This window comes from Conger conger, chromosome 9 (assembly GCF_963514075.1).
Source record: "Conger conger chromosome 9, fConCon1.1, whole genome shotgun sequence".
NCBI lineage: Eukaryota > Metazoa > Chordata > Actinopteri > Anguilliformes > Congridae > Conger > Conger conger.
Window position 1 is genome coordinate 50,179,728 of NC_083768.1, and position 27,472 is coordinate 50,207,199.

A 27,472-nucleotide genomic window follows, 5' to 3' on the forward strand; every position below is an offset into this window, starting at 1 on the left:
CCCTCTGACACGAAATAATTCCTCGAGGTGCTTGCCAAGGTGGTTTTGGTGCCACAGCGATGACTGCCCGGTAATGACGGGGGCTGGAAGTCGGTCGGACACTCTTCCCGTGCTTGATGAGACTGATTTCTAGTCACTGCACCAGCGCGCTACGATAGCTAGCTAATTTTGAGTCTGGCCGCTGGGGAATAACCCAGTTTTGCTCACAATCCATATACAAGGCCCTGCCCGATACCGGCAAGGAGGAATAAAATGGCGGTAACAACGACCGTAAGTAATAAATAAAACTGATGTATTTCGTGGGATGCCCAGCCGCTGGGCAAAGAGGCGTGTTCACGCACCTGGGTGTGTTCACGCACCTGGGTGTGTTCAGGACTGCAGACAAAATCACTGTAGTTTTGAAAGGTAGTGCAAGGAGGGGAAATTCACATAGATGTCTGTTCACATGCATATATAATTGTAATCACCATACATTGTTATAGGTTTTATAGACATACATTAAAATTAGCAAAAAATTTTAAGTCTGAGCCACATCCACCTTGGCCAGACAGTCGTTGTTTCCTCCTGCATGGTTTCAGGCCTGCCCTGGAGCCTCTAGTTCCACAGCAGCTTATCTGTTACTCTTTAACCCACAGCTGGAACAGGGATAAGAAACACAGTAACCTTTGGGGACATCGGGGCCTTGCTTTCCTGAGGTCAGTGTACTTAACTGGCATTAGAGTTACCACTGGGCCCTTGTTTATATTTTGACACTAAAAGAAACAAAGATGACATCCTCTGCACAAGACCATACTTTCAACTAATAAATGTAGACATTTGCACATTTTATATTGAGATTAAATGATGGAACAAGAAAGTGGAAATCATTAGACATTGATCTGTGTTGAAAAACAAGATTATAAGGGAGTGGGTTCATGTCAGGTACGGTCAGCCTTACTTCAGTCTACTGCTGCTATATAGAGGGTCATGATGTCTTTATGTCTCCTTCAGTAGGAGACAAGTCAACCACTGCAGAAAGAGACCAGGGCTTCTGGAGACTTGCTCACGACTTACGTCAGTGGCTTCTTTCAGTTCAATTTAAATTTTATTTTATTACAAGTATGGGGAAAACCACAGCAGTGGATATGTCAACTGAATTTCAACAGCAATTTTACAGACAGTCAATTTCAGTGCAAGGAATTCTGTAGGATGGATATTGGTTCATTCTTGGGTTTCAAAGTAAGTTATGAATCATTGGCCCTAAGAGTGCCACATAGTGGGTTAAGACCAGAGAGGACAGAAGCAGATAGATTACGTGGGTTATTTTCAGTGGCTTTGGCTTTGCCTTGATAGTATGATGAGCATCAGATGAGCTGAAAGAGGAAAGCCTGGTAAGCAGCCAGGTCAGTACCGGTGAATCTTTTTTCTGTGAATTGCAGATTCAGCCCGTATGTTCACAGAAGAAAAAGGCAGACAGGAAAAGGAAGGTTTTGCAGGACAGGAGGTGGAAGGGAGGGCAGGGTCACAATCAAGGGAGCCAGAAAGCAGGATGAGCATGGAGACAGTAGCAGCATTAGGCTAGTAGGTACTTGTGAGAAGGCCTCTATGGGAGGGAGCAATGCGATCACCTTGCGTGAGAAGACTGACTGCAGGAGGTTGTGCAAGTTCTGGTGAAAAGTCACCATTGGTTTGAAGGGGTAATTTCCTAAGTCACACTATTTACCGGTAAGTACAATTTAGAGGGAAGGTTACCACACCTCGTATTACACAGTCATAATAGCCGGATTTGGGGAGAATAATTATTTTAATTAGTTCCTCCTCCGCATTTCAAGTACCTGTAACGTTCTTCCCAGCCTGGGGAGTTCATAAGTAGAGGGCTGTTCACCGCGCCGGATACTTTGTTTTGCTCGGTTTTTCTCCTTTTGTATCCCCTAATACAATGAAATTAAACTATCTGTGAACGCACCAAGAGAGCACGCTGCAGAAGGCAGAATGATTGGGCTGGCCCTGGCGAGAATGCAGGGCTCGTCTTCCGACAGAAATGAGTCAGCTGCCGAAATTCAGGATGTTGTCCCGTGGCATTCCCTTTTCCCATTAGGCCCACAGCACACACCTTTGGGTTGGAAACCCTCATTGAGTCTAGTCAGGTCCATCACTGTTAGGCCAGCATAATATAGGCTCAATCTGACAAATAGATTTCTCAGCGATAGGGGAAATTCCTAACAATATCCTCAAAAACTCACAAATATTATAGTCATCATATTACAACTGTAAAAATGTAATCATGACAGGATTTCATGCAGGTGTGCAGAACCATAAAGACAAAGTGCTAACACTAAAGTGACCATATTGCCCTCTAGTGGTTAGCCTTGAGAAAAAAGCTGCTCACACTGCCTTCCCAAAAGATACAGTATGTTGACTGCTCATGTTTCACTGCAGATGCCATATACACCAATGAGCTAAAACACTATGGCCACCTGCCTAATATGCTGTCCTCCGCATGCCACCAAAGCAGCTCTGACCCGCCGGGGCATGGACTCTACAAGACCTGAAGGTGCCCTGTGGTAGCTATAGACTGTTGCTGCCACCCTCCAGATAACGACTTCTATGATTTGCCAATGCGTTCCTCCAGCCCAATGTATACTCCCTCAGTGAAGCATGGAAGGCAGCCGCTTGTCGAAATAGTGAACTAATCGCGACGGGTTTAGCAAACTAGCTAGCTCAGTAACATATAGATAGTTAATAAAAATACATTAAATTGCAAGCAAAGTAATATGTACACATAATCTATGGTTGGCGGAGCTGAAACTGCTGCCTTGCAGGCTTCACTGGGAAGGAAAGTGCCAAATGTGAAACCATTTTCTTTCTACCTGTTGCATAGTGTGCGTTACTTGAGAAAGAGTTTACAACAGCTAGTCTATATTGCCAGGCAAAATGCAGGGAAAACATAGCTATAGGCTATTGTTGGGATTCCTAACTAAAGAAATTCACTATTAAGTGTTTAGACAAGTTTATACAGTTTAAAGCATTTTTAATTGTGAAAGAACTGGTCTAAGCAGGTGGTTTTAATGTTATGGTTGATCAGTGTATGTTTTTGGCTTGTACTTCCGTTTACAGAACTTCAATCCCCGCTTCAGAGAAGCTTTTTTCTTTTTTCGACTATCTCTTTAAAAAGACAAAATTCCATTATGGTATTTATTGATTCACGATTACTTGGTATTTAACAACGTACACACGTGGATACCAAAAAAAGCTGTGTCTACATGTTTCATAAATCTTGCGAAAGTTGTTAGTTCGTTTCCGATCACACATACATTTGCACACAGATTTCCAAAAATATTGATAAATGAGGCCCAATGTGTGCAGTGTGGCAGGGTACATTATCCTGCTGAAAGAGGCCACTGCCATTGGGGAATAACATTTCCATGAAGGGGTGTCAAATTGACGTCAACATGAATGCCTGGACCCAGGATTTCCCAGAAGAATATTGCCCAGAGCATCACACTCCCTCCACTGGCTTGTCTTCTTCCCACAGTGCATCCTGGTGCCATCTCTTCCCAAAGTAAACAGCGAAAACATACCCAGCCGTCCACATGATGTGAAAGAAAATGGGACTCATCAGACCAGGCAACCTTCCTAGGCTTTTTTTTTATTTTTTATTTTTTTTATTGGACAGTATATAGTATAGAGACAGGAAGAATGGGAGCGAGAGAGAGGGGAAGACATGCGACAAATGTCAGTCGGATTCGAACCGCCGACGTCACGGCTCGCAATGAGCATGCGGTCAGTGCTCTACAGGCTGCGCCACCGAGACACCAGACCAGGCAACCTTCCTGCATTGCACCAAGGTTGTTCCGACACTTGTGTGCTCATTGTAGATGCTTTCAACGGTGGACAGGGGTCAGCATGGACAATCTGACCAGTCTGCGGCTACAGAGCCCCATATACAGCACTGTGTGTTGTGACACATTCATCCCTTAGCCATCATTAAAATGTTCTGATGCTTGTGCCCTTCTGTCAGTTCAGATCAGACAGGGCAGCCTTAGTCGCCCTGCCACGTCAATGAACCTTGGGCGGTAAACACCGTCGCCGGTTTGTGGTTTGTCCCTCCTCGGACCACTGTCGGTAGGTACTCGCCACTGCTGACTAGGAGCACCCCACAAGCCTTGCTGTTTCGGAGATGCTCCAACCCAGTCGTCTGGCTATAACGATTTGGCCCTTGTCAAATTTGCTCACGTCTTTAAGCCTGCCCATTTCTCCTGCATCCAAAACGTTGACTACAACAGTTTGCTTGCCATCTAATATATCCCAGACCTTGACCTGCGCTTTGTCTTGCACTGAGTTCGCTCAGTTCCTCATAATATTAAATGCGCCCACTAGGTAAACATAGGACCTCAAGTTTTTAAAACTGTGACCCTGAGGCTCGCAAATATCTCTGCCATACACTCATGGCCAGGAATAAGTATCTACTATTTGTAAAGCCAGTATAACCCAATCAGGGTCTTAACATTTTTCATTATCATTTAGCTGTATACTATTAACCCCTTAAGTATTCTTGACACAAGCTTAAAAATGACATAACCAAAATAAAATGGTTACTATTCTTTTGAACACTTTTGACTACAGGCATAATCCTGGTCTCTTCCGAAAGGTAACCCATTGGGGTTTGCTTTCCGAGAGTCAGAATTACTCCACATATTACAAAAAAAATTGAACAGTGAAAGTGGAAGCTTTTTTCTCACTGAAGATTTTCTGTTTTTGACCGGATACAGATTATTGTAGCAGTGGCTGGCGCACTTAGAAACACAATGGAGCCAAATCACAACACTGGACAAATCCCATTTGGAGACTCCAAAAGGACACATGGAAAATAAATGATATTATGGGTCTTATGAAGCGTAAAAGCGTTTGCTTACTAGACTATACAGCACCTTTTATCCAGGAAAACCTTTTATCCTGCCTGTCACCCTCCCCTACCTCTGTTTCAAACTCGCTCTCCTTACAGCTATCCTTAGAAAGCAGCAAGTCGAGAAGATAAAAAATAAGTACAATAATCACAATAATGCCATCTTGTATAATAATATATTTATTGAGGTGCACTGATTTAAGTTTGTGTCAAATGCTCACCCCCACCAACAAGTCAAAATTTCACATGCTATTTATTATACAAAAGCAGGCTGGCATCTTATTTAGAAGCATACTGAATAATAATATTTTAAGAATGTATTTAGATGCTCTCTGATATAAAATGGGGTCATGTCACTGACAATGCCTTCTATTTTGTTGACAAGTGTTTTCACCGTCTTCCTCAGAAAGAGAGATTCATTGGAACTCCTCAAAAGGAAGTCCTGTTTAGATGTAATTTTTTTGTTGTAAACCTTTTTTCGTTACACAGGCAAAATGTGGTGTTGTTTTATGCAAGCCTAATAAATAATATGCCATTGGAAACATAGTTGTCATGTCAATAACATGCCAGTAGTTGGTTCTTTGATGAGCTGAAGTTATACTGAATTTTCTTATATACGGATGGAGGTATCGCATTTTCTCTGCAACTACGTTACAAATACTGCTCAGAGACGGTTGTACTTGGGCTCATTGTGTTCGAGAGAGCCTATACAAAACATAGATAATAGAATTTCTATGTACAAGTACTTTTGTAGAAGTATACAATGGCAAAACGGACAACAATGATAATTCCTCCAAATAAAGTAAACAATGGACATTCTATCAAGGTTTTTCCGAGCTCGCACATTTTTAGAATGAGAAACTATTGTGCATTTGGTCCGTTGTACACGTTGTGAAAAGGACACTGACATTACCTTATTTATTGTAGTAAGTGGATTTCCAAAATGCGAGGTCCCCCCACGCTTGTTTTACCACCCACATGTTCCAAAATAAGGAACTGTTGTTGCTAAAGCAATGGCATTCTAAAATAGGCCATACAGATAGAACCACAAGTTTTAACACTTTAAAATGTTATATCCTGTTACCAGTGATTGAAAATTGATGCAATGAAAGAAGGAATGAATGCAACAAAAACAAAAGTCTGGTTAAAAAGTCAGAGGTGAATCTATCTTTACCAACTCTACATTGCACACTATTCGGTCTAGTCTGGACATTTGCTGCCTTCCAGCCACGCAGACCATCATAAAGATAAAATGAGTTGTTTGTGATTGTTTGTGATTGTTTGTGATTGTTGTTTGTGATTGCCTATAATGTCTATACCAAGTGATAATTTTGATGCTTTAGGTTTTAGCTCATTTCTGGTAGCTTGACATGATATGAGGTCTTTAGTCACCTACTTCCCTGGCAAAATTAAATAACATTTGATCAAAATCTCAGCAGCAGGGTAACTTCATATAAAGAGCAACCAAACTCCACACTTAAAAACTACCATCATGCACTCCTGCTACTCACTATTAGATACAGAATTATATTACAGATGCAGTCAAAGAGGTCAAGTCTTTACAAACTGTTATAATTTAATTTCATTCTTTTTGCAAGAATTAAAACATCAAGCAAAGGCCAATCATTGGTTATGAACATTCCATAAAGCAAGATCCTAACAGACACCCATCATCAAATAAACAGCCCACAGAGTAAAAGGGAACAAGACCAACCCAACTTCTATGAGAAAGGTCCAGAGAACATTGTGGTGGAACAATCTATCTGTGGTAATAAGCAGAATACAATAAGTCTGCAAACTTTATTATTTGTTAGTAATGTGAAGAGACATGATGAAATTGAACATAAAAAAACACTACAATACTACATTTTCAGGAGTCCAACTCAGGACCTTTTCATGTTTTCAAGGCAAAAAAAGCAGGCCCCACTGCCACTGAAGATTTATTACCTGAAATTTTTGTGGAATGTGCCCTCCTGTATTTACCATGTTGTGCATACACCATTCACAAAGCTTGATTTTTACACACAGAATTTGGGTTTTTGTACCTTGCTCAAGGGCACAGCAGTACTGTTTCTCTAGGGCCCGGATCATCTCGCCCTCTGGTCGTGAGGCGACACCCCGGCCTCAGCCTTGTGACCCCATGGTGAAGGTGCAGTAGATGCCCCAGTGGTCGCTGGTGTAGCGGTGGCAGTCGAGCTTCTCCTGGCCCACCAGGGTCATGTACTCGGGGGCCGCCCGCGGCCCCTCCCTGGCCGGCCGCAGGTACACGCGGTCGAAGCGGCACCTGCTGACGTAACGCACGTCCTTGTTGCTGTTGGCTTTGGTGTCCCAGGTGTACCTGCAGTGCTCCTGCTTGCCAAGGTGCTCCCAAACATCGCAAACGCCAGCAGGAAGGCCGCCCACCTTGGTTACCTGCGACGACGACAAGCACAGAGGTCAGGGGGTCATTGATCGAACAACTCCACCTGCTTCTACTACTCTGTACATTTTCTTGGTGCCAAGTTGTTCTGCACCTCACTGGAAATTTGTCTTTGGCTTCTCCACAAGGTACAACAAAAGTACATACAGTACACATAGCACAGCATTAATACATAGTGAGAGTCGCATCCTCTGTCCCCCTGTGCGCTTTGTAAGCAAATTCTAGGGGGTCGAGTTGATCCCCTACAGAGGAAATAAGATGGATGCTGACTACTCACTCCATACACTTAATTACAAGTGGAGTGAGTGCAACTGGTCAAAATCTTTAAAAGATGTTGCTCCAGAGACTTTCGGCACAGGACTTATTATAGATTTTTTCCAAGAGTGTGGAAAAATACAGCCGTTAAGCAGGATCTGGAACAACTGAGTGACAGGTGAGAACTTTAAGCACCCTTCATCTTCGACCATGAGGCTCAGGGGCTTTTCAGTGTGATTTTGGAGAGACATTTGGCAATTTCTCTGTCAGACAGCTGAATAGGTACATAGCCCTTTAGCAACCCCCACCCCCCTCCCCAGTGACTGTCCTTTTGTTTCTTAGCAGGGCCATGGATTACATCTACACCAGAGGTGCACAGCAAGTGCCGATCCGCTTCAGGAGTTTGTGCCAACTTCTGCTCTTAATTATTTAATTAGCTTAATAATGTCTTGATCAGACATTTGTATATGCCCCAGCTACAGCTGCAGACAGCAAGTGTATCCTAAAGACTTTACTCTGCTGAACTACAGGAGTGAACCAGCATCAGTTGTTCACCCCTGATCTACACGATCACCCTTTCCACCCCGCCTAACCATCTTCCTCATTTGTGATTTAGAAGCAATAAATACCATGGCCACATCCTCACAGTGTGCACATACACAGCATCTAAAGCCATGTACAGTAACTATGGCCATCCTCTCGCTTGTTCTTTCTGATATCCAATCCAACTTCCCCAGCTCGCTAATGTAATCTCAGTACATTACAGAAGAACTCTCCGGATTCTCTCCTTACCTCAGTGTCCCGAAGGTTGGTGTCTCCCCCAAATAAGACGGTGATATTGTCAGGGGCCTCTCTCATTTTTTTGAAGACCGTCTTCAGCTGGGTCATCCTCTCCTGAGCCTGTGCTTTACAGCTCTCAAAGTGTGATGTCATCAGACACAGCTCTTGGCCAGAGAAGCTCACCTGAGTCCAATACACACATGTACACTCAGTGAGAACTTTATTAGGTATTTATTTATTTTATTTTATTTTATTACTTAATGGCCTTCTGCTGCTGCAGCCTATCCACTTAGAGGTTTGACGTGTTATGTGTTCAGAGATGCTTCTGCATACCACTGTTGTAATATGTGGTTATTTCCCTTACTGTCACCTTTGACCAGTCTGGCCCTTCTCCTCAGACCTCTCTCATTAATAAGAACTCCTTAGCACAGAACCCAAAGGGGGGACTTGTATGATTTCCCTGAGCAGCAGTCTCTGTGTTGAATGTTGATAAGAGCTGCCCAACTTGGAAACCGTTTCCCTGTGAACAGGACTGGGTCCAATAACCAGCTAACCTGAGCCACAAGCAGATTTCTCATCATCTGTGTCGTTGGGTAACTGATGATCTCGCTCTTCAAGAGTTTGACTCGAGATTTTTTCAGCATAATGCCAGTGAAGTAGCCATCTTCATTTCCTACAAGAGCAGAAAATGTTGAAACACAGTGGGGTCCAAAAGTCTGAGACCACATTGAAAATCTGGAGGGGGGTGGGGGGGGGTGGGGGGGGGGGGGGCTTTCATATAATGACAAAAATAAACAAAATGTTTTAGGATTTTGAAAAATGTTAAATTAAATTTACTTCAAAGCTTTGCAAGAACTACTTGAAGACCAAAGAAGAGAAAGGAGTGCTGTATAATTAAGACCTGAAGTTGGCACAAAATCCTGAAACGGATTATGCACCCCTGCGCAAGGCACTCCTTTAGTACTGCCGTCACTAATGCATAGTCACAGGCTGTACCTACCCTCGATGATGGTGTAACTGCCCGCACGTTTCTTCAGGTAGTCTAGGTAGGGTGGAATGAGCTCTTGCAAAAACACCACATCTGGTGTGTACCTGAAAGAAATGTGCATTATTTCTGACTATGTCACTTTAAGGGGGTATATAATCTCCCAGTAGATAATAGATCAACAGATCTTCACTATTCAGATTTTGCAATAATGGAAAGAATGAAAACCAGCATATGTAGTGGATCATCAGCATAGATTTTGAAAACCCATGTTGATTAGGAAATATTACACACCTCTGGTTACTCATCTGCCTTTAGGCGATGCATTTGTGGGGTACATATGCTAACTTACAAGACCAAGTAAGAACAAAGTCCTCGAGCGCGTTCCCCAAGGTTGACAGTATCCAAGCCGTCAACGTTCCACGTGAGAAGTGAGAGTTTGCCCGCATCGTCCTCCTCCTTGCCTTGCACAGTTGGTCCTTCCCTGACTACTGGTACCGGTACTGTTGTACTACTGGAGCAGGCAGCCTCGTCACCAGTCAGGTCAATACTGTAAAGGCGAAAGGGAAATGTGAAGATCGGTCCAAAGAAATAAAGATACCTTCCATAGCTTCACATAGGCTACAGTGCTTACCAGTCTTCGGTCTGCTTGCTACTCATTTTTGAAGTGTCACTGTTGTCTGGCAAATTGTCGAATTCGTCAAATAAAGCTTTTGTGTCTGCCTCGAAAAACGAGTTCAAAGCCCTCTGAAGAAATAAGGGGAGAGATATTGTTTAAAGTTATCCTTCAATAGACATCAAACAACATCATGCTAAAATATTATGAAGGTAATGGCCCAGCCAACCTGCCAGTGCATGCTATAAATTTGTTCTAATTATTAAAACTCACATACTTCCATAGCCCAATCATTTTCGGCAAGGTAACACTGAGCCACTGCTCTGTCCGAACCAGTGATTGAAGCGAACTCATCACAAAGACGAATTCTTAAGTCTTCCAAATTTGGTTCCGACTGTTGTGGTTCCGTGAGGTTATCCATAACACAACGTTTTAACGTTTTGTTTTAACAGAAGCAGGTTTCAGCCTTCCCCGCCATTATTATTATTAGTTAGGCGGGCAGGATGTACTTTCCACAATAATGGTCCGTCTTATCACACGTCACACCACGACAAAGATACCATGCCATCCACGTCTTGGAATTTTAAAAAAATCTGTTATGCAATTAGCTATCGTAGAATGCCGGTTTGAAAACTGTTTTAAAAAAACTTCCAGCAAGCTTGCACTATATATTGGAACACACTACGTATTATTTCAACACGGAACAAAATATTTTCCAGTGTTGCCGTGGGTACGAATTGCACACTGAGTCCTTGGTTCGTTATGACAACTTGAAGCTCCGTGAAGTTGCAACAATTAGACTTCCTGTACAGAAGTTCCGGTCTCAACTTCCTGTGATTTTCCGTCAAAATAAGAGCTGCTGAGTAACGTTAAATAATGAGAACATAGTTACCTCGTTTTCTGCGCTTCCTCGCATAATTACCATTGTTTAAATTCATTCCTGATACAACTTATAAAAGTCAGCAAGCAACTAGCTTGCTATTTGACTAGTTACTATAATGTAGGCCAAGCATAAATTGCTTGACACTGTCGGTTCAATAACAGCTCATTTGCATACCTGCTTACTGTTTGAAAAAAATGTTGCCAAATATGAAGGGGCATACATTAAATCTATGTATAATGTCTATAAAATTATACATTTATGATCTAAAATCATGTTCCGAGCAATTGTTGCTGTATTTACAGTGTGGTGTAAGGGCATGCAATGCCATTGACTGTCAATTCACGACCAGCTCATTTGCATAGCCCATAACTCAAAAACTATAAATTGTTACCAAATTAAAGGGGTTATACATTTACTCTGTATACCCATATCTTTAATATTCTACTCTCCTTTCTGTGAAATCATGTTCCCAGCAATTGTTGCTGTGTTTCCAGTGTGGGGAGGCCATACGTTGCTATTGACTGTCAGTTGCCACCCAACTCATTTGCATAGCTCATAACTCAAAAACTATGAATTGTTTCAAAATGAAAGGGGGTATAAATTTGTTAGCTGGACCCATATCTTTAATATTCTATAGTCCTTTCTGTGAAATCCTGTTCCGAGCAATTGTTGCTGTGTTTCCAGTGTGGGGTGGCCATGAGCTATGCAAATGAGCTGCTTGTGAATTGACAGTCAATAGCAACGTATGTCCATACCACACCTGACAGACAGCAACAACAGATGGCAAACAGTTTTCATTGAAATTTGTGCACAATTTTATATTCTCTGCAAATACATCTGTTAATTAATACATACTGTATTAATTCAACAATTAAAATGGACAAAATTACAGTTCATAAATAATTTTATTCACCGAACTTTTATTTTGATAAATGCTAACCGGAAGTCTCCAATTGTGGCCAGCAACATTTGCCAACTTCACGGAGCTACAAGTAGCATGATAACTGAACTGCTGAACTTGCCGAGTTGACATTGAATTGGTGGTCTTTAGAGCAGGCTAAAACAATGAGTTCTCTGTCTTTAAACACGTTAAAACAGGTAATGCGTGCTATGGTGCACACCCCCGCTTTTGACCGCGTCTTAAGTAAGGTAAGTTTTTGTGTCGTATCGAAGCTAACGTACACGTTAGATAACTTTGCTAGATTGCCTGGAACGTTAATGTTTTTGCCAACGTTTGCTGCCTGCTTGAGTAACTTAGCCAAATGACGTTATCATTCTATATCCAGATTTAATAATTTAAATTATATGCATATTGATGATATACATTTTAATAATCCAGGTTTATTAAATTATTTAATGTACCGTGTGGACTGTCTCGTGTATTTTTAGGTGAACATTCTTTCTGCAAGTCCCGGTAAACTTGTGTGCGAGATGAAGGTCGAGGAAGAGCACACAAACCGAGGTGGCACACTGCACGGAGGGATGACTGCAACATTAGTCGACGTAATTTCCACGGCTGCTTTGTTGCACACGGAAAGAGGAGCACCTGGTGTGAGTGTCGACATGCACATCACGTGAGTTTGGACAAAGTCACTTTATTCAAGACCAAAGCCAACTTCCTACCTATTGCTTTCTAACACGATTGCTTACTGTTGCATTTGCTTGTAAAACTTAGGTGTCTACCAACACCACATTTTCTCTCTCTGACCGACCGTCAGGTACATGAATGCTGCTAAATTGGGAGAAGATATCCTCATTACTGCCGAAGTCCTAAAACAAGGAAGGACATTAGCATTTGCCACCGTAGATCTCACTTCCAAAGCATCAGGAAAACTTATTGCACAAGGAAGACACACAAAGCACTTGGGTAGCTAAACCAAACCCAGCTGTAGTACTGGGAGATTGTTACCACCGGCAAGAGACTATTCTTCTGCAGTTCCTGTACGACTTATGAGGTTGAGCTTGCAATACATTTAGTTAAATATCGATTCAACAGTGTTGTTTTTCACATATATTGTCATATTAAATAATCAAAGAAACCACAAATGATGAGTTACCTTTAGTTCCACTAATTAAAAGGTTTAAAAATTGTGCCAATTTGTGTTGTTTTTGTTGTGTTCTTGGGATGAGTAACATTGGGATGACTTGCATTAGCTTTGGGTTGTAAGTAACACACAAAGGCTTTTGCCATATTGTGCAGTCATGCCAATGATTTCTGCTAATGTGTGGCAGTGGACTGTGAACTATTTAAATATTGTCCCATTTAAAAGTATATTCTAATTTAGGCACTGCATATAAACAGGTATTGTTTCACTGTTTGACTGGGTATATTAACTGTTCACAGGTTTTATCAAGCATAAACTTGCTCATATCAAATTCTGAAACAAAATTCATGATGTGGTGTTGGTGGAATTTGTTTCAAAATAAAAAGTCCAGTAAAACACAACTTGTAGAAAACGATGCACTGTCATCAAGTTATAATTTCAAAGGATAGTTTAGTTTGTCTGTGCCTTTTCAGGGATTGTGGTATATCCTCTTAGATAGATACTTTAAGTGCTATTTCACTGTAAAATAAGAGGCATGTGTACAGTCTGAATAAAAACAACATGACTGCCAATGTGTCATTTGTTTGCAATATTTATTTCAAGTGCTTGTTTGGTTTTTGATGCCATTGACTATGTACCTGACCGAAACGGTCACTAAAAGCCCAGCAGGTCAGTTTATTCCATGTTATTCCACAAGCTGTGCAACTTCACTTCGACCTGTCTATTTGGAGGCTATCAGGTGAAGAAATTGATGGAATTAATCCTTCCACATTTCAAATCACTTCCAAAGATTTTCACCGAAACATATTGTATCTTGCAGAAACTATATTAAATAAAGTAATCTTAGTCTACTTCTATGAATTCCACTGTTAAAATCATACCAAACCCATACAAATAACACATTATTTGCTTGATAGTGACTACGATTTGCTACTTTTAATCTTAATGTACCTGTAAGTGTTGGCATACTCACTCCAGCATAGTCCTTTTTGCTCATTGCCCCTTATTGTCTCCATGATGAAGTTCATACACAGCCTAAAGGTTACACAGCCTAAAGGTTGCAAGATATTTTCTTTAGCAACCTATTAAAAGAGAAAAAAAAACAGATTTCTCTGGCACTCAAACTTGGCCCTGGGGTTCCACAAGGCATGCTTTTCCCCCCACAGCCAATCTATTGATCAATTCAAGTTGTTGAAAAACTGATAACAATTGTGCACATTCAGTTATTCCAACATAACACAGGTTTGGTTCATAGTCATTTGTTCTCATTAAACTCTTTAATTTTTCAGAGTTTAGTTTCAGTGATGAAATGGCCACACTTTCTGCAATTAGGACCCTGGGGATTTCACCTGTCAGTCCACAACAGAATTGATTCCAAAATGCAGCATCTTTCAAAAAGAATCATGTGTCATATGGAGCACACTACAACACAATGAAGCATATCTGTCTGATTAAAAGTCCTGGAATGTGAAATGTGGTATAGATCAGAGCACACTGACTATGTTACCTTACGACGGTATATAATCCTCCAGTAGATAATCGATCAACAGATCTTCACTATTCAGATTTTTCAAGAATGGTTTTGAAAACCCATGTTGATTATGAAATATTACACACCTCTGGTTACTCATCTGCCTTTAGACAATGCATTTGTGGGGTTCATATACATATGCAAATCTTCTTGCAACTGTATAATAAGCACAATTACCAATGCTATTTGTATTGTGGATTTTTAGAGCACAAAGAACTGTTCAGACCTTTAACTTTTAAATAATTGTGTAATTCATAAATGCTTCCCTTCCATAATGTGGCATGAAAGTTATAAAGCACATCTTCAGTTGAATGAACCTGAAGGGTGCATTATCTCACTCCTTACTTCTAGAAAGCAAGAACGGGATTATCTTTTATACCTATATCGTAGTGAGGCCAAAGGATGAAGTCCGTCTCCTGGGTGCATTCTACAACATCCACCAATAAACTATAATGGCGGGAAAGGGGCGGGAGATATGTCAGGTTGTTAAGCACATTTAAGTGCTCCTCCTTTTAAGTACACTTTGAATATTTTTTTTAATGTAATTCATGGTGGTATGTTTGAAATTCAACCAAGATTATTCGTATTTTAACGGAATGATTCTTGTGGCAATATGACAAAGTGACCACTGGATGTCACCAGTTAGTTCTGTTTCAGCCTTAATGAATTACACAGTATCCAGCCGGAGTTATGTGTTGCATGGAAACCTACAGAAAGTGGTTGATTCATATTTATAATATATGAATAAAAGGTGATTCGACTGTTTTTAAAATTAGTAACAACATTAATTAATTAGCAATATTGCTAATTAATTTATGTTGTGATTAATAGAATCACTTTTCACAACAAGGTCTTTACCATGTTATTTCAACATATAAGAAGCTTAAGTCTTGCCTAAAAAGTTGAATTGCCTTCCATAATGACTGATGCCATCAATAGTTTTTTTACTTTTCCTTTTTTACTGCTGGGCTTTAGGTAATGCTACCGTTTTATCATTTACTTTCTTTTTCCTTTTTTCCGCTGTTACTCTTTTTTCTCCTTGTTTTACTTCCTTGTGTTTTAATATTGCTATTTTATTTGCTGTACTTCCTTATCTTTCATTCTGCTATTTTATTGTCTCCCTTTTGTTGTAATTTGTTTTGGGAAAATTCTGAGCTTGCTATGCCCGAAAGGTGCTATATTATTGTTACTATTATTTTTCTTATTATTATGAAGTTATGTGTCATTAATTAAGTGCTTATTATGCGTGCCAGAGCCGGCCTTAGGGTTTTTCTGGTTGTAAACAAGAATGTTGCTGTAGCGCCAAAGTGCTCCAATATAAATCACTAAATCACATTTTTACGAACTTGAATTATGTGGCCCAGGGATAGTTGTGGCTTTAATCGACTGCGTTTTTGCCAGCGCGAATCTCTTCTAAGCGCGCCTGTCTCACATAGTCAGTCTGTCAGAAATATGAAGCAATGTAAATCCGCCATACAGAGTCACTGTCATCTTTCAAAAAAACTTCTCAAAACTCATCTGTTTACTCTTGCATACCCCTGACTGTTTCCTTCCCTTACATGTTCTTGTGTCTATCTCTGTTTGCTGTCTGTTTGATATGAATTGTATGTTGTGCAGGGAAAAATTCCCTTTTTAACATGCACAAATAAGATATCACAGGTGAGCGTCGTCTGATAACACAGAATCAGTAAAACACAACAATTGCTATTCTTATACCTTTTAACTTTCGTATTTATTTGCAAAGAAATGACAGAAAGCGAGAAAGCTTACCGGCTTTCTGATTTGAATCAGACATAGTAAGACTCTTATACACACTTTTCCTGAAGGGGGGGCTTTACCAAAACAAAAAGACATGAAGCTGGCCACGAACATTTATCAGTATTTTGTCTTCTGAATACCCCTTCTTGACCTTGCTGTAAGACCAGAATGTGCTAGCTGAGAAGCAGAGACATTAAGGTGAAAGGCTGTCTGTCTGCTGGAGAGAGACAAAGAAAGACTCATAGTAAGCACTTAATTCAGAAAGTGGTCTAATAGTATAAGGATTTTCACTAAAAGGTTATTTGTAATCATGTGATTGTCTTTATGTTAACTCACATTGTCAATTAAGAATCAATTAAGAAATTACCCTTACATATGTTCATTGTAAATTATTTTTAATTGGATATAATGTATCATGTTTTCTTTTTGATTGTTGATGATTTTAAATTGGATATTTTGTATCATGTTTTTACCATGTTTATTTTGTATTTTGTCCAATGTAAGGTGACCTTGAGTGTCTAGAAAGGCGCCACTTCAAATAAAATGTATTATTATTATTATTATTATTATCATTATTATTATTATTATTATTAAATATGAGTTGTACTACGCTATATTCAGGTTTCGGACATAATAGCTCTTGAACAAAAGAAACCAAAATTAAGCAAGTACCTGTTCTTTTTCAGTTAAAAACTGTTAAATCGTTACATCAAATCTCTTCAGGAACTGTGGGAATAAAATATTGACCAATTATCGTGGCCTTCCAGCATCTTGTTCCTTTTATCAATTAGTAAATAGTAATAGGTTTGCAATCATAATTCTTAATTACGTTTTCAGTTAAGTTAACGCAGTATTATGTAGGAAAGTGTTAGCTGAGAAAGTTTTTCAAATGTTTATATAGATAAAATGTATCCAAAGCTTCCACATGGCCAATGCAGTTCTCGCCCTCAGCCAGCAGTTGTAGCGATTTTTCCGAGTGCGTGCAACAACCATAGACATGAAATGAATGACTATGGCAACAACCTGGGGGTAGGATGGGCCTTTGGAACACGTGATCAAAAAGACTATTTAATCCTATGGCGCCAGGGAAGAAATAGCACATTGTTCTGATCCTTTGGTGGGCTACAATAACCTCGCTACTTATCACAGTAAGTTTCGAAATTCTCATTTTAACACTACCTAACATTCTAGCTACATATACCTGTTTAGGCTAAAGGTTTTGTAGAAATATCTATCACATTAGGGGAGCTACTTGGCCAGTTATCTGGGCTAGCGCTGCTTAAGTTAACGTTAGTTGTTTTACTGGCAGTCGACTAAGTTAACTCAAGCTAATGTTAGTCTAGCTTTTATAACATGCATGTTTTCTTACTGCTGTTCGCTTCTTCGTTAGACCCTTGATTTGTACAATTAGACTCTTTTCGGAGTGAAAATCTGTCGGCTAACGTTAGGGAAACGTATTGCCTAATGCAAACTTGCTATTACATTTTTAATTAAGCTGTTACGAAGTAGGGTTAAATGTTATTAAATGAAACCGTTTCTTTACTGCCTTGTTGGCTATATAATTTTAAGATAATGAGGGATTGTTTGCTTTCTACCCAACGCTAAATTAGCCTACTGTCTTAAGTTTGGCGGCTTTTTTCTGGCGGCAGTGCGGGTGGACATCTGTTCTGTCGTTAGTAAACGTTGGCTACGATGGGCTCGCTAGCTTAATTATAATGTATTCGATTTTTAATTCGTCGTAATCTAGCTAGTTGTCGAATATAAGGTACACCCAAAATGTTTTCTTAAGTAAATGTTGGCCTGTCACCTACTTGCTCATTGGCTGTTACTTTTCCTGTCCTGTTGGTGCTACTGAAACGACACATAATAAATTTGGCTAATAAGGTTCAAAATTGTCCTTTTCGTACCTTGAAAAACGCCATACGCGCATTAAGTAATTTAACAATTCTAGTTGCATAGATTGCTACTAAATCGACAGCTAGCATTTGATGGGCTATTCAGGAACACATTAAACTAACGGGTTCCCCTTTTAGGCTCCTGTGCTTGAAGATGACGTCCAACAGGAAAATGAAACGCACGGATCTGGCTTCAGAGAACATAATGGTAAGTGACCATTTGAATTTTTCAATATCGATATTATTGAAGACTGACGGTGAGTTTGATGGTGTTTAAAGTGATCACTGACTGATTGAAATTGCCTGATTGTTACCCCTGATTAGTAATGGAGTAGTTTGGAGTGATGAGTTCTGTGGTTACCAAATCTGTTCCCAGTTTAAATGGCAATCAAAGGGTGTTATGGTCCATCCCTCTGAAATTTAGCTTTGAACAAGGGAAATGGGAGATGGCAAATTACCTTCTGGATACATTTTAATATTGCAGTTTCCCTACCATTGCTGAATGAAACCATGTGATGGGATATAATGTTTGTGTGGTCAGGAGTCATGTCCATTTACCCGTCTGCTTACTGGCCTTACATTTTGCCACAATAGACCCAAAATCTACCATTGCACCTTTTGATATAATTGAGTGGGTGCAGTATGTTTGAACTTAAATTATGGTTCATTTACATATTTCCATTGTCCTTTATTAAAGGGGAAAATTTATTCCAACCTAAGTCAACCCTCTATAGTATTTCTATCGGCAAATCAGCCTGTATTTGCAGTAAACGTATTTCGCTGTAATGGGAAAGATGCCTGGCTACCTTGTGGGTTGATTTGCGTGTGCTTGATGGCGTTTCCCAGCTTCTAGCTTCTATGCTGCAGCTGAACCATGTGCCCCATGTCAACGCGTCTTAATGACCATTGAATCCCATTTCTATAATTGGCTTAAATTTCCTCAGTCATGTTGGAAATGCATGGTTCAGGCCCGGTTGGATTGCATGTGCTGGGTGGCTGCATTTCAGTACTGCGGTGGGGAGCCTGGCAGCCAATCCAAGACAGTTCAGTGGCGGGAGTGGGTGAGGCTCTGGGCACATGGCCTGTAGATTACAGGTTCCGTGAACCTGGGCTGTAAAATGCGGCTATTCCTTTGATTGTGGAGAGACTTGAATTGCAGCAGTAAATGTCTAACTGTATAAACGGTTATTTTCCTGCCTGTATTCATTTTGAGGTGACTTCAGAATGGTGTTCAAAGTGAGAGTACCATAGATGTGCATTCCTTATGATAAATATGCTTTCATGGAGGTTTCAAATGATGTATTTGCATCTGTTAAATGGTAAACATTGACTGTGTTGGGCTAAATGCATTCAGTCAGTTTTGCATTTGTAGGGGTGGGAGTTCCCTGCTTTAAACCATACAGAAATTGCTCTCGGCAGTGGTTAACCAGAGACCTTGGATATGCATTTCATAAATGATTGGCCACTGGCAGCTCTTAAGATTCATCGCGTACTGCCGCTTGTCATTTGATAACTGTACCTCTTGCTGTCACCATTGTTCCCTGTTGAAAAACATTAACTCACCTCTAACTCTGGGCTGCTCTTAATCATCGTTTCTGGGCCAGTTTCCCACGGTAATTATTTGTTGAAGAATGTTGCAGTAAGATAATAACCTGTGGAAACAAATGGCTGCCCGTGGGAATTGAGTGCAGTTGCCCCATAGCGCTGAAGGTAAACCTGCTCCTTTCCCACGCTTGCAATGCCGTCAGACACGCAGGGCCGGTCAGCCGGTTCTCTGCTCATTTGCTGTGCTGTGATGAGTGTGGCCGTGTTGGGGGAGGAGGGAGAAGGAGGGGGTGGGGGGGGGATGGCTCTGAGCCTGGGTTAATGCTCGCTGTGTGTGCTGGGGTCAGGTAAATGGATTGGGTTGTTCTTTTCCCACCAAATCTATGCTGCATTTGGCTTTAAGAACCGGTTTTGTGACTCCCTTGTATTCGCATTTAAAACCTATTGCGTGCAAATTTGTTCGGGGTCGTATCATACCACTTCTAGTGCTCAGTGCTTGCATTGAGTGGGTCTGTGGGCCCCACAAGTGCTTGCATTGGAAGTGTTTTTGATTCCTGAATGAAATATTGCCTACTTAATTTTCATTAAGTATTTTAGGGACCTGGTCTTATCTGTGTTCATGTTTATTTTCTATTTCTCAGAGCTTTTTTGCTGGAGGGACCACAGAAGGAAGATCGGAACGTAGAACACTCCAAGTCCTACAGCCCTCTGCAGTAAATGGGAATCTTGGAAGAGTACGAGAGGTGTGTGTCTGCGCGCGCTCTAAATGAGAATCTGAAGTTGGGCACATCAAACCAGGCCTAAAAGCAAGCAGGCTTTAACTGTGCTTTCTGTCCATTCTGTAGCTGGGAAAGGCCGTTCCAAAAAGAAAAATGTGGGGAGCCGAACAAGCAAAGGGCTCGAAGAGGGTTAAAGCTGAAGTCGCTGTGCTGAAGGAGGACGTTGAAAACGAGAACCAGTCTGAGGGGATAACTAAACAGGCTTATGAGCTGTTGGTCAAAGGTAAGCCACCCTTGACTCGTTGCCAGCTTCAAACGCCCTATTTGGTTTCATGCACATCCCATGCTTTTAAAAAGTAGTAACTGCTCTTAGAAGGGTGTCGAGTGGTTAGCCCTTGTCACATGAGTTTACATGGATGCATGTTGTAATTTGGTCTGAACAAGAAGATAATCCCCATTCTTGGAACTCCGGCATGTTGAGTTGCTGTATCATCCCCCACCCTTACTCAAACTTGACTTTTGTTTCTTCTCAGAAACTCCACCGTCCACATACTGGAAGGAGGTTGCAGAGGAGAGGCGGAAAGCCTTGTATAATGTTCTGCAGGAGAACGAGAAGGTGAGACTGAACACGGGGCATAATGAGTAATCCTTAGTTGTCCTTGTCCTGTTGCGTTTCCTCTGAAAACTCGTACCATTTGGCAAGATTGGCTTGATGTTGCGGGTCTGAACAATGGAACATAGACCACCCTTACTGAACCCTCCCATACCCTGGGCAAAACACCAATCGTGCATCACCCTACCAGCAACAGTTGGAACTGGGAGACTGGTTCATTCTTGCACTACAGCATGGTGCCTTAACCAAATAAGCCACCCAATAGCCCATTTGAAAGATTTGTCTAGTGTAGTGTGTGTGTGATGAAATTTGCATTGACCTGTTATCTATATGGCTCCATGCTGGGAAGGGTTGATTGGCTACCTGATGCTAAATTCAGGTTTTTGGATGCAGTCATTAAGCGGTTTCCCATTTTGTTCTCCCCACCAGTTGCACAAAGCCATCGACTCGAAAGACGAAGAGATCTCCCTGCTGCGGAGTGAGAACGAGGAGCTGCAGGAGTTGGCCCAACACGTCCAACACATGGCGGACATGATCGAGGTGAAGAGCCTTTAGAATGTGTGCTCACTATGGTGGCAGTTTTGATTTGCGTCGTATCTTAATGTTTTCCTTTTGCCTCTGCAGAGGTTAACTGGGAAGAGTCCTGAGAGCTTGGAAGATGTTCGAGAGCTCTCCTTTCAGGCAAAGGAGGATGAGGAGGAGGATCCTGAGGAGGAAGATGATGGTGAAGATGAGTTGAGCAGTGATGAAGAGGATGACTCTGAATGGGAGGAGGAAGAAGATGAGGATGACTGTGACAACAATGAAGACAAAAATGGAGATGAAGATCAATAAGCTGGTGGCAATACAAACTTTGTCCTAGGACTGGACTCCATGGAGACTAATTTAAAACATTTTTGAAGGACCACTGAGCCTTTTGGCTTCATATTGCCCCAAAGCATTTTCCTGTTATGTACAGTGAATTTATTTTTTATTTACATTGTGCTCCCCTCACTGCCATGGGTAAAATAATGCCATTTCAGTTCCTTTCTCGTGGATTAAATTTCACAATTGCCTTTTTTTTTTTACTTGGTTAGGAGTTAGCCCTTGGTCTTACTTGATCTAAAATTTAAACTAGGGGCATTAAAGTGTCTTGTTTACTCATTTGACTACTGTTCCAATACTTGGTAGGGTTTGATAAGTCAAACTTCAATTGTGCAGTTTTAATGCATGCTACCTGTACATATGTAATCTAGAGGACTGTACTGTAATTAAACTCCCTTATTTTTACAAATCTGACTTCATTTTACTTCTGTCGTGCAGTTTTGGCCTTTGCCAAATCGATGTTTGAACAAGTGAATGACTGCTTCATGTTGTGTAACAAAAGGGCATGCTAAAATGGCAACTGAATTATTTATTTTATATACCAAGTGATTAATTGGAGCCTGATCAGGAGATGAAATGCAGTCCTGTTGTGAAGCACTTGGTAATGACTGGTTTAAGATTTGGCCTAACATTCAAATCTGAAAATTGGCTGGCCTTATTATTTTTTTTAAAAGCTACAAGCACTAGAACACAGCCATCTTTGAATAAGCTTTGTTGGTTTTTCTGCTGAGAAAGCCGTTTAGATTACTAGACTGATACATTTCAATGGGCTTAATGAATCATGTAGAGATATAATGACCCAAAGAAGGGTTCTTTTGTACTGTGCTGGGATGTATGTCTGGGTTTGCTGAACAAAACTTATTTTCACAACCTGCCTCTTGAAGTGACTAATGGCCGGCTGTCCACCTGTGTGTTGTGGGCAACAGGTTTTGCAGCAACTGCTTTATTTAGATTACATGTCTTTGAACATGGATGAAAGACAAAGCAACCAAGTGGTGTCAACCTGGCTTGTTCTGAGATGGCTGCACCCTTGTGCAAAAAGGCAAATCTGGATCAAAAGATGCGATTGCAGAGCCCATGGGTTCATTCCAGTACAGGGCACGTGCTGTATGACGTTGTCATCCTTGTGGCAGCCTGTTCCAAGTAGTGTTCTGAGGGTACCTGTGGTTGTGTGTGTAGCCATTCTATATTTGGATTCTTGGGAGAATGTTTTGAAGAAGCTAGATGCCTCCTGACATAGATGGGCCTAAAAACCTTAGACCTAGTCTGTGAAAGCAAGTTTTGCTCCGCAATACAATCTGCCTCAAAGTTTGGGTTGTCATTGTTCATGCTTCAAAATGATATTTGAGGTCTCCAAATTAGTGGTTGGGGGTTTCATTGAATGTTCTAAAACTTCCTTTAAATTGTTCTTGGCTAAATCAGACTGATACTGCTCCTCAGTGGTCTGAAAGTTCTTGGGGACCACCACTGGTTGGCTCTACTAAAGACTGGTAGGCTGATGAGTAAGCAATGTACTTGGGGTGTGTTGAATACCTTGTGGCAAATCTGTCAGGTCAGTGTACTTGTACATGAAGTCATTCCACACCCCAGAGAGCAGAACACTCACCCTTTGAGGTGCCAGGCTGCAGAAATCCACTAACAGAAATCCAGTGCTGGCAAACCCAGTCTTATACCGTACCTGTATTCAGCAGCCTATAATGTGTACAAGCAGGAGAACAGTACATTCTTTTGCCCTTTTACTCAACTTCACTTGGATGTCAAATGTCCATGTCAAAACAAATACAAAATTAAAGTTAGACATTCCATCAGTGTTTTCTTGAATGAAAACCCACATGGGCAATCCCCCTTCCATGAGTGTGTGAGGCACATGAAGCCAGGTGAATTTAACAACCACAGGAGGCCATCGCTATGAGCTACCCCTGCTCTTCATAAAGCACATGAAAGCCAGGTGAATTTAACAACCACAGGAGGCCATCGCTGTGAGCTGCCCCTGCTCTTCATAAAGCGCTTTGCCCAAAACCTAATGTACAGACCACTCACGTGACCATGCCGAGGAACAACACGCTCTTCAAAAGGTCTGGAGCGCGGAGCCATCGACCAGGAACCGGCACTAAGAGGCAGGCTTGTCAGTGAGCAATGTACCTTGCTCTTGATAAGTAATCTCTCGCTATGCAAACTGCAAGGAAGTCAGAGAAGACAACATGCTGATAGCTGGAGGTCACATCAGTTAAGACAGGTCACACGCGTTCCCACGGCCTCTTAACATTCCTGTGTCGCGGGCTGCCGTTTGTCCCGCGATTTTCCTCAGAACAGGTTGACAATGGAATGCCTTTGTTTCGTGTATCTCTCTCACCTTGTTTTGGAGGTTCCCACGGAGGGCGAACAGGGAAGAGGTGCTGTTTTTAGCCTGAAAAGGTGGCAGCTTCAAACGCATCAGCCCCAAAACGGGCAAAGCCGAGAAATGCTCTCGTGCAAGTTATTAAAAGACAAGCGTTACACAGAATTATGAAAAAATAAACTTTATTGCCACTTTTAATGAACTGAATGAATACTGAATAATGAACCCAAGGGAGAAAAAGACTATCGCGTAATCAGTGCGGCAAAAATCAGCTTTACTTCAATAATAAATTACCAAATTTACTCCATGTCACAAGTCTGATGGACTTAAAAAGTCAAGATTGTACCTAGGGACTTGGATTTCAATTTATATGTATTAATGCCAGGAAAGCATTAATGCTTCATGCAGTTGTTGCAAAAATGTTGATATTGGAGATGTTTAAAGGGTCAATAAACTTAATGAAATTTTGTATTTAAGAAGAATTTAGGTTCATGCTTTGTGTGACTTAGGAATAAATATGGTATAAAATCTGTAACAGGCCTCTTGATATCTCTGAGAAAGACAGTGTTACCTTCAGAAGAAGCAACAGGAAAACAGAATAGTAACCAAAATATTTCCATATTAAATATAATTCACAGTACAAAGAGGAAAAAAGGTGCGACTGTTAATGAGAGCAAGAGATCTGTTCAACTTCGCCGCACAATGAAAAGCCATACAAATTCCTAAAGTTAGCTTTCATCTCATACACACTGTACACATTTCTATTCGAGGTTTATATAAAACTACATGGTTTTGTTACAACATAAATACTGCTTTAAATTATATTTTTCCTGGTAATACTATGGCTTTTTGTCTTAAGTTATATTGATGTCTAAATTGTAGTTTCATCTCATTTTCCTTTTCAACAATGTTACCAACTTTGTTACAGTTGAATCAATTCATTCATATTTCATTTAATTACATTTCAGGATCTGCCCTAGAGATTTCATGATGACACCCTTTGGTCTTTTGCCTATGTAGTTGACAGAAATATATCCACAAATATTGGGTAAAGTAATTCATGAAAACAAACGTAACTATGGAAATGTACCAATCTATTCAAGAAAAAAAAAAAATCTACAAACCAGCATGTTGTAGTCCCATAACAATAGAGTTAATTTATAAATAAGGTGCTGGTCAAGTCCTTAAATGTATTAAGTTTTCTGAAGTCTCATTTTGGGATGAAAGATTAAACACAATTTCACACAAATGACATGGTCTAAAGCATACAGACAAAATCAATGCAGAACTACTGCAGTCATTTTGTTCCTGATAATAAACTGTATAATTATGGAAAACAATGTGACATTAATATAAATACGAAGCTTGTATGCAGCTCAAATTTCATGTGTACCGCAAAGCGTTTTTTTCTTTCCTTTTTTTTTTGTAAAAAGGGTTAAAGTATCGAAATACTTGAGCATAAAAAAATGACAGTAAAGAAACTTGTCACGGTAAACATCTCAGCAGTACTGTTACAGTAGGCACACTAGCTGAATTAATCACACAGCTTTTGACTTCAGACTCCCGTGTCTCTTTCCCACCCCTGTGCTAAAAGCCCCTGGTTCCAGACAGGCTCCAGGTCAGTCCTTCAGCGATAGACTGTTAGGTAGCCTTCATGCAACAGGTAAGAGCAGCTGTAAATAACTGGCAGCATGTCAAACCACTTCCCTGTCTACTCTGACCTCTCTAACAGCGTGCTGACCCCAGATCAGACGGCTGGGGCCACACTGGGTGCCAGCCGTGCTCATGAGCGGAGGGAGGTGACGGACCCGTTTGGGAAAAGGCCAGGGTCTGTATTCACTACGGTCTTAAAGCAGGCGAGCACACACGGCCTTCTGGGAGAGCAAGAAAGCTACACCACAGCATGTCCTGAACCACACGTCCACCAGTCCACCAATGAGTCTCAGAGTATCCACAAGCAGAGGCCATGAAAACTCACAATACATGTTGACAAAAGCGAATAAAAAGAGTTTGCAAAAATCCCTGAAACTGAACGTTACGTACCAGAGAAAACAGAACAAAGTCAAGTACAATTTCCCACATCATACAAACCACTGTATAATGTGCTGTATTTACAGGCCTCTGATGACAGAAGTGCAATTTTCAAAGCACCAAAAAAAAAAAAATAACATACAAGAATATGAGCCAATGAAACAAATTATTAATACTCAATATGATAAATGTAGTAATAATAACAACAATTAGGACAACCATAATAATAGTAATAATTAATAATAAAATGCTTTGTGCAGACAGAAATGGCTTAATAGTGGTCAGAATGAACACCCAGTCTGAATGAAAGGAGCCTTGAGTGTGTCCTAGTACCCCCTGCTGGGACCCCCAGGGCCAATCCAGCCTTATCCTCCGCAAGGACTCCGGGTTCAGGGCTCAGGGCTCAGGATAGCGGGGGGGAGGGGAGGAGGGTCCATGCGGTCCTGGATCAGGCCTTCTCAAAAGGCAGTGGTGACGGCGTTCCCTCGGCGCGTGCCCAATCGCACCATCTCCCTGGGGACCGTGTCCAGCTGCTCGTACGCCAGCCGCCCCTCCTCGCCTGTAAGAATGGCAGCAGACACCTTTTTAAGCACACTGAACGCAAAGCCTTGTATGGAACTACATTACATTAATGCCATTTGGCAGACACTCTTATCCAGAGCGACGTACAGTTTATTAGACAAAGCAGGAGCCAATCCTCCCCTGGAGCAATGCAGGGTTAATGGCCTTGCTCAAGAGTCCAAAGGCTGTGCGGATCTCATTGTGGCTACACTGGGGATCGAACCATCGACCTTGTGGGTCCCAGTCATGTACCTTAACCACTACGCTACAGGGTGCCCTACTACTATTATTACAAACAGTTGATTGGCTTATTGTTTGGCTTCCTTGACTGTCATAGGCATAACTCTGGGTCTCATGTTGACAACAGTTGAGAAGCCAACGGTCTTAATTACTTTTGGTCTCCTAAAATGGAGGGACTGTTTTCGGGGGGGAACAGGAAAAGATCAGCCAATATTGATGTAAATGCCCTCAAATCAGTCTGTATTTTAACCTCGTTATTCATTGCTTCATTTCAAATCCAATGCGCATGAATACCCAAAACACACTGCCAACACAACAAAGGACTTCATCGGGGAGAAAAAGTGGAAGGTTTTAGACTGGCCAAGTCAATCACCAGACCTTAACCCAATTGAGCATTCATTTCACCTTCTGAAGAGGAGATTGAAGGGAAAAGCCCCCCCGAAACAAACAACAACTTAAAGAGGCAGCAGTAAAAGCCTGGAAAAGCATCACAAAAGAAGAATGCAACA

The 27,472-nt window shown here is 41.1% G+C and overlaps 4 protein-coding genes across 8 annotated transcripts in view; 2 read left to right on the forward strand and 2 right to left on the reverse strand.

Annotated features, from left to right (window-relative positions):
• Window positions 1–6,441: 6,441 nt before the first annotated feature.
• tdp2b (tyrosyl-DNA phosphodiesterase 2b) lies at window positions 6,442–10,703 on the reverse strand. Of its 3 annotated transcripts, none has more exons than XM_061255158.1 (7): window positions 10,454–10,703; window positions 9,959–10,071; window positions 9,677–9,874; window positions 9,340–9,431; window positions 8,894–9,012; window positions 8,352–8,522; window positions 6,442–7,297 (listed from the first exon to the last, which is right to left on the reverse strand). In XM_061255158.1, the coding sequence occupies exons 2-7, from the start codon at window positions 9,982–9,984 to the stop codon at window positions 7,010–7,012; spliced, it is 894 nt and encodes a 297-aa protein (XP_061111142.1). In that variant the 5' UTR covers window positions 9,985–10,071; window positions 10,454–10,703; the 3' UTR covers window positions 6,442–7,009. The 3 variants fall into 3 exon arrangements, with proteins under 3 accessions (XP_061111142.1, XP_061111139.1, XP_061111141.1); XM_061255155.1 differs by lacking the exon at window positions 10,454–10,703 and adding an exon at window positions 10,218–10,446; XM_061255157.1 differs by lacking the exon at window positions 10,454–10,703 and adding an exon at window positions 10,214–10,348.
• A 1,076-nt stretch (window positions 10,704–11,779) lies between these two features.
• On the forward strand, window positions 11,780–13,440 carry acot13 (acyl-CoA thioesterase 13). The gene is made up of 3 exons (XM_061255736.1): window positions 11,780–11,972; window positions 12,213–12,397; window positions 12,542–13,440. Exons 1-3 carry the CDS (start codon window positions 11,889–11,891, stop codon window positions 12,696–12,698), a joined length of 426 nt encoding a protein of 141 aa, XP_061111720.1. The 5' UTR covers window positions 11,780–11,888; the 3' UTR covers window positions 12,699–13,440.
• Window positions 13,441–17,217: 3,777 nt separating this feature from the next.
• gmnn (geminin DNA replication inhibitor) lies at window positions 17,218–22,202 on the forward strand. Its single transcript, XM_061255473.1, has 7 exons — window positions 17,218–17,305; window positions 18,191–18,260; window positions 20,239–20,340; window positions 20,443–20,599; window positions 20,850–20,932; window positions 21,359–21,469; window positions 21,554–22,202. The coding sequence occupies exons 2-7, from the start codon at window positions 18,207–18,209 to the stop codon at window positions 21,761–21,763; spliced, it is 717 nt and encodes a 238-aa protein (XP_061111457.1). The 5' UTR covers window positions 17,218–17,305; window positions 18,191–18,206; the 3' UTR covers window positions 21,764–22,202.
• A 2,094-nt stretch (window positions 22,203–24,296) lies between these two features.
• ripor2 (RHO family interacting cell polarization regulator 2) overlaps window positions 24,297–27,472 on the reverse strand; it is a 46,876-nt gene continuing 43,700 nt past the window's right edge. For all 3 annotated transcript variants that reach the window (XM_061256277.1, XM_061256280.1, XM_061256279.1), the window contains exon 22: window positions 24,297–26,721. In XM_061256277.1, the coding sequence (XP_061112261.1) occupies window positions 26,621–26,721 (101 nt within the window). In that variant the 3' untranslated portion in view covers window positions 24,297–26,620. The remainder of the gene's footprint in view (window positions 26,722–27,472) is intronic.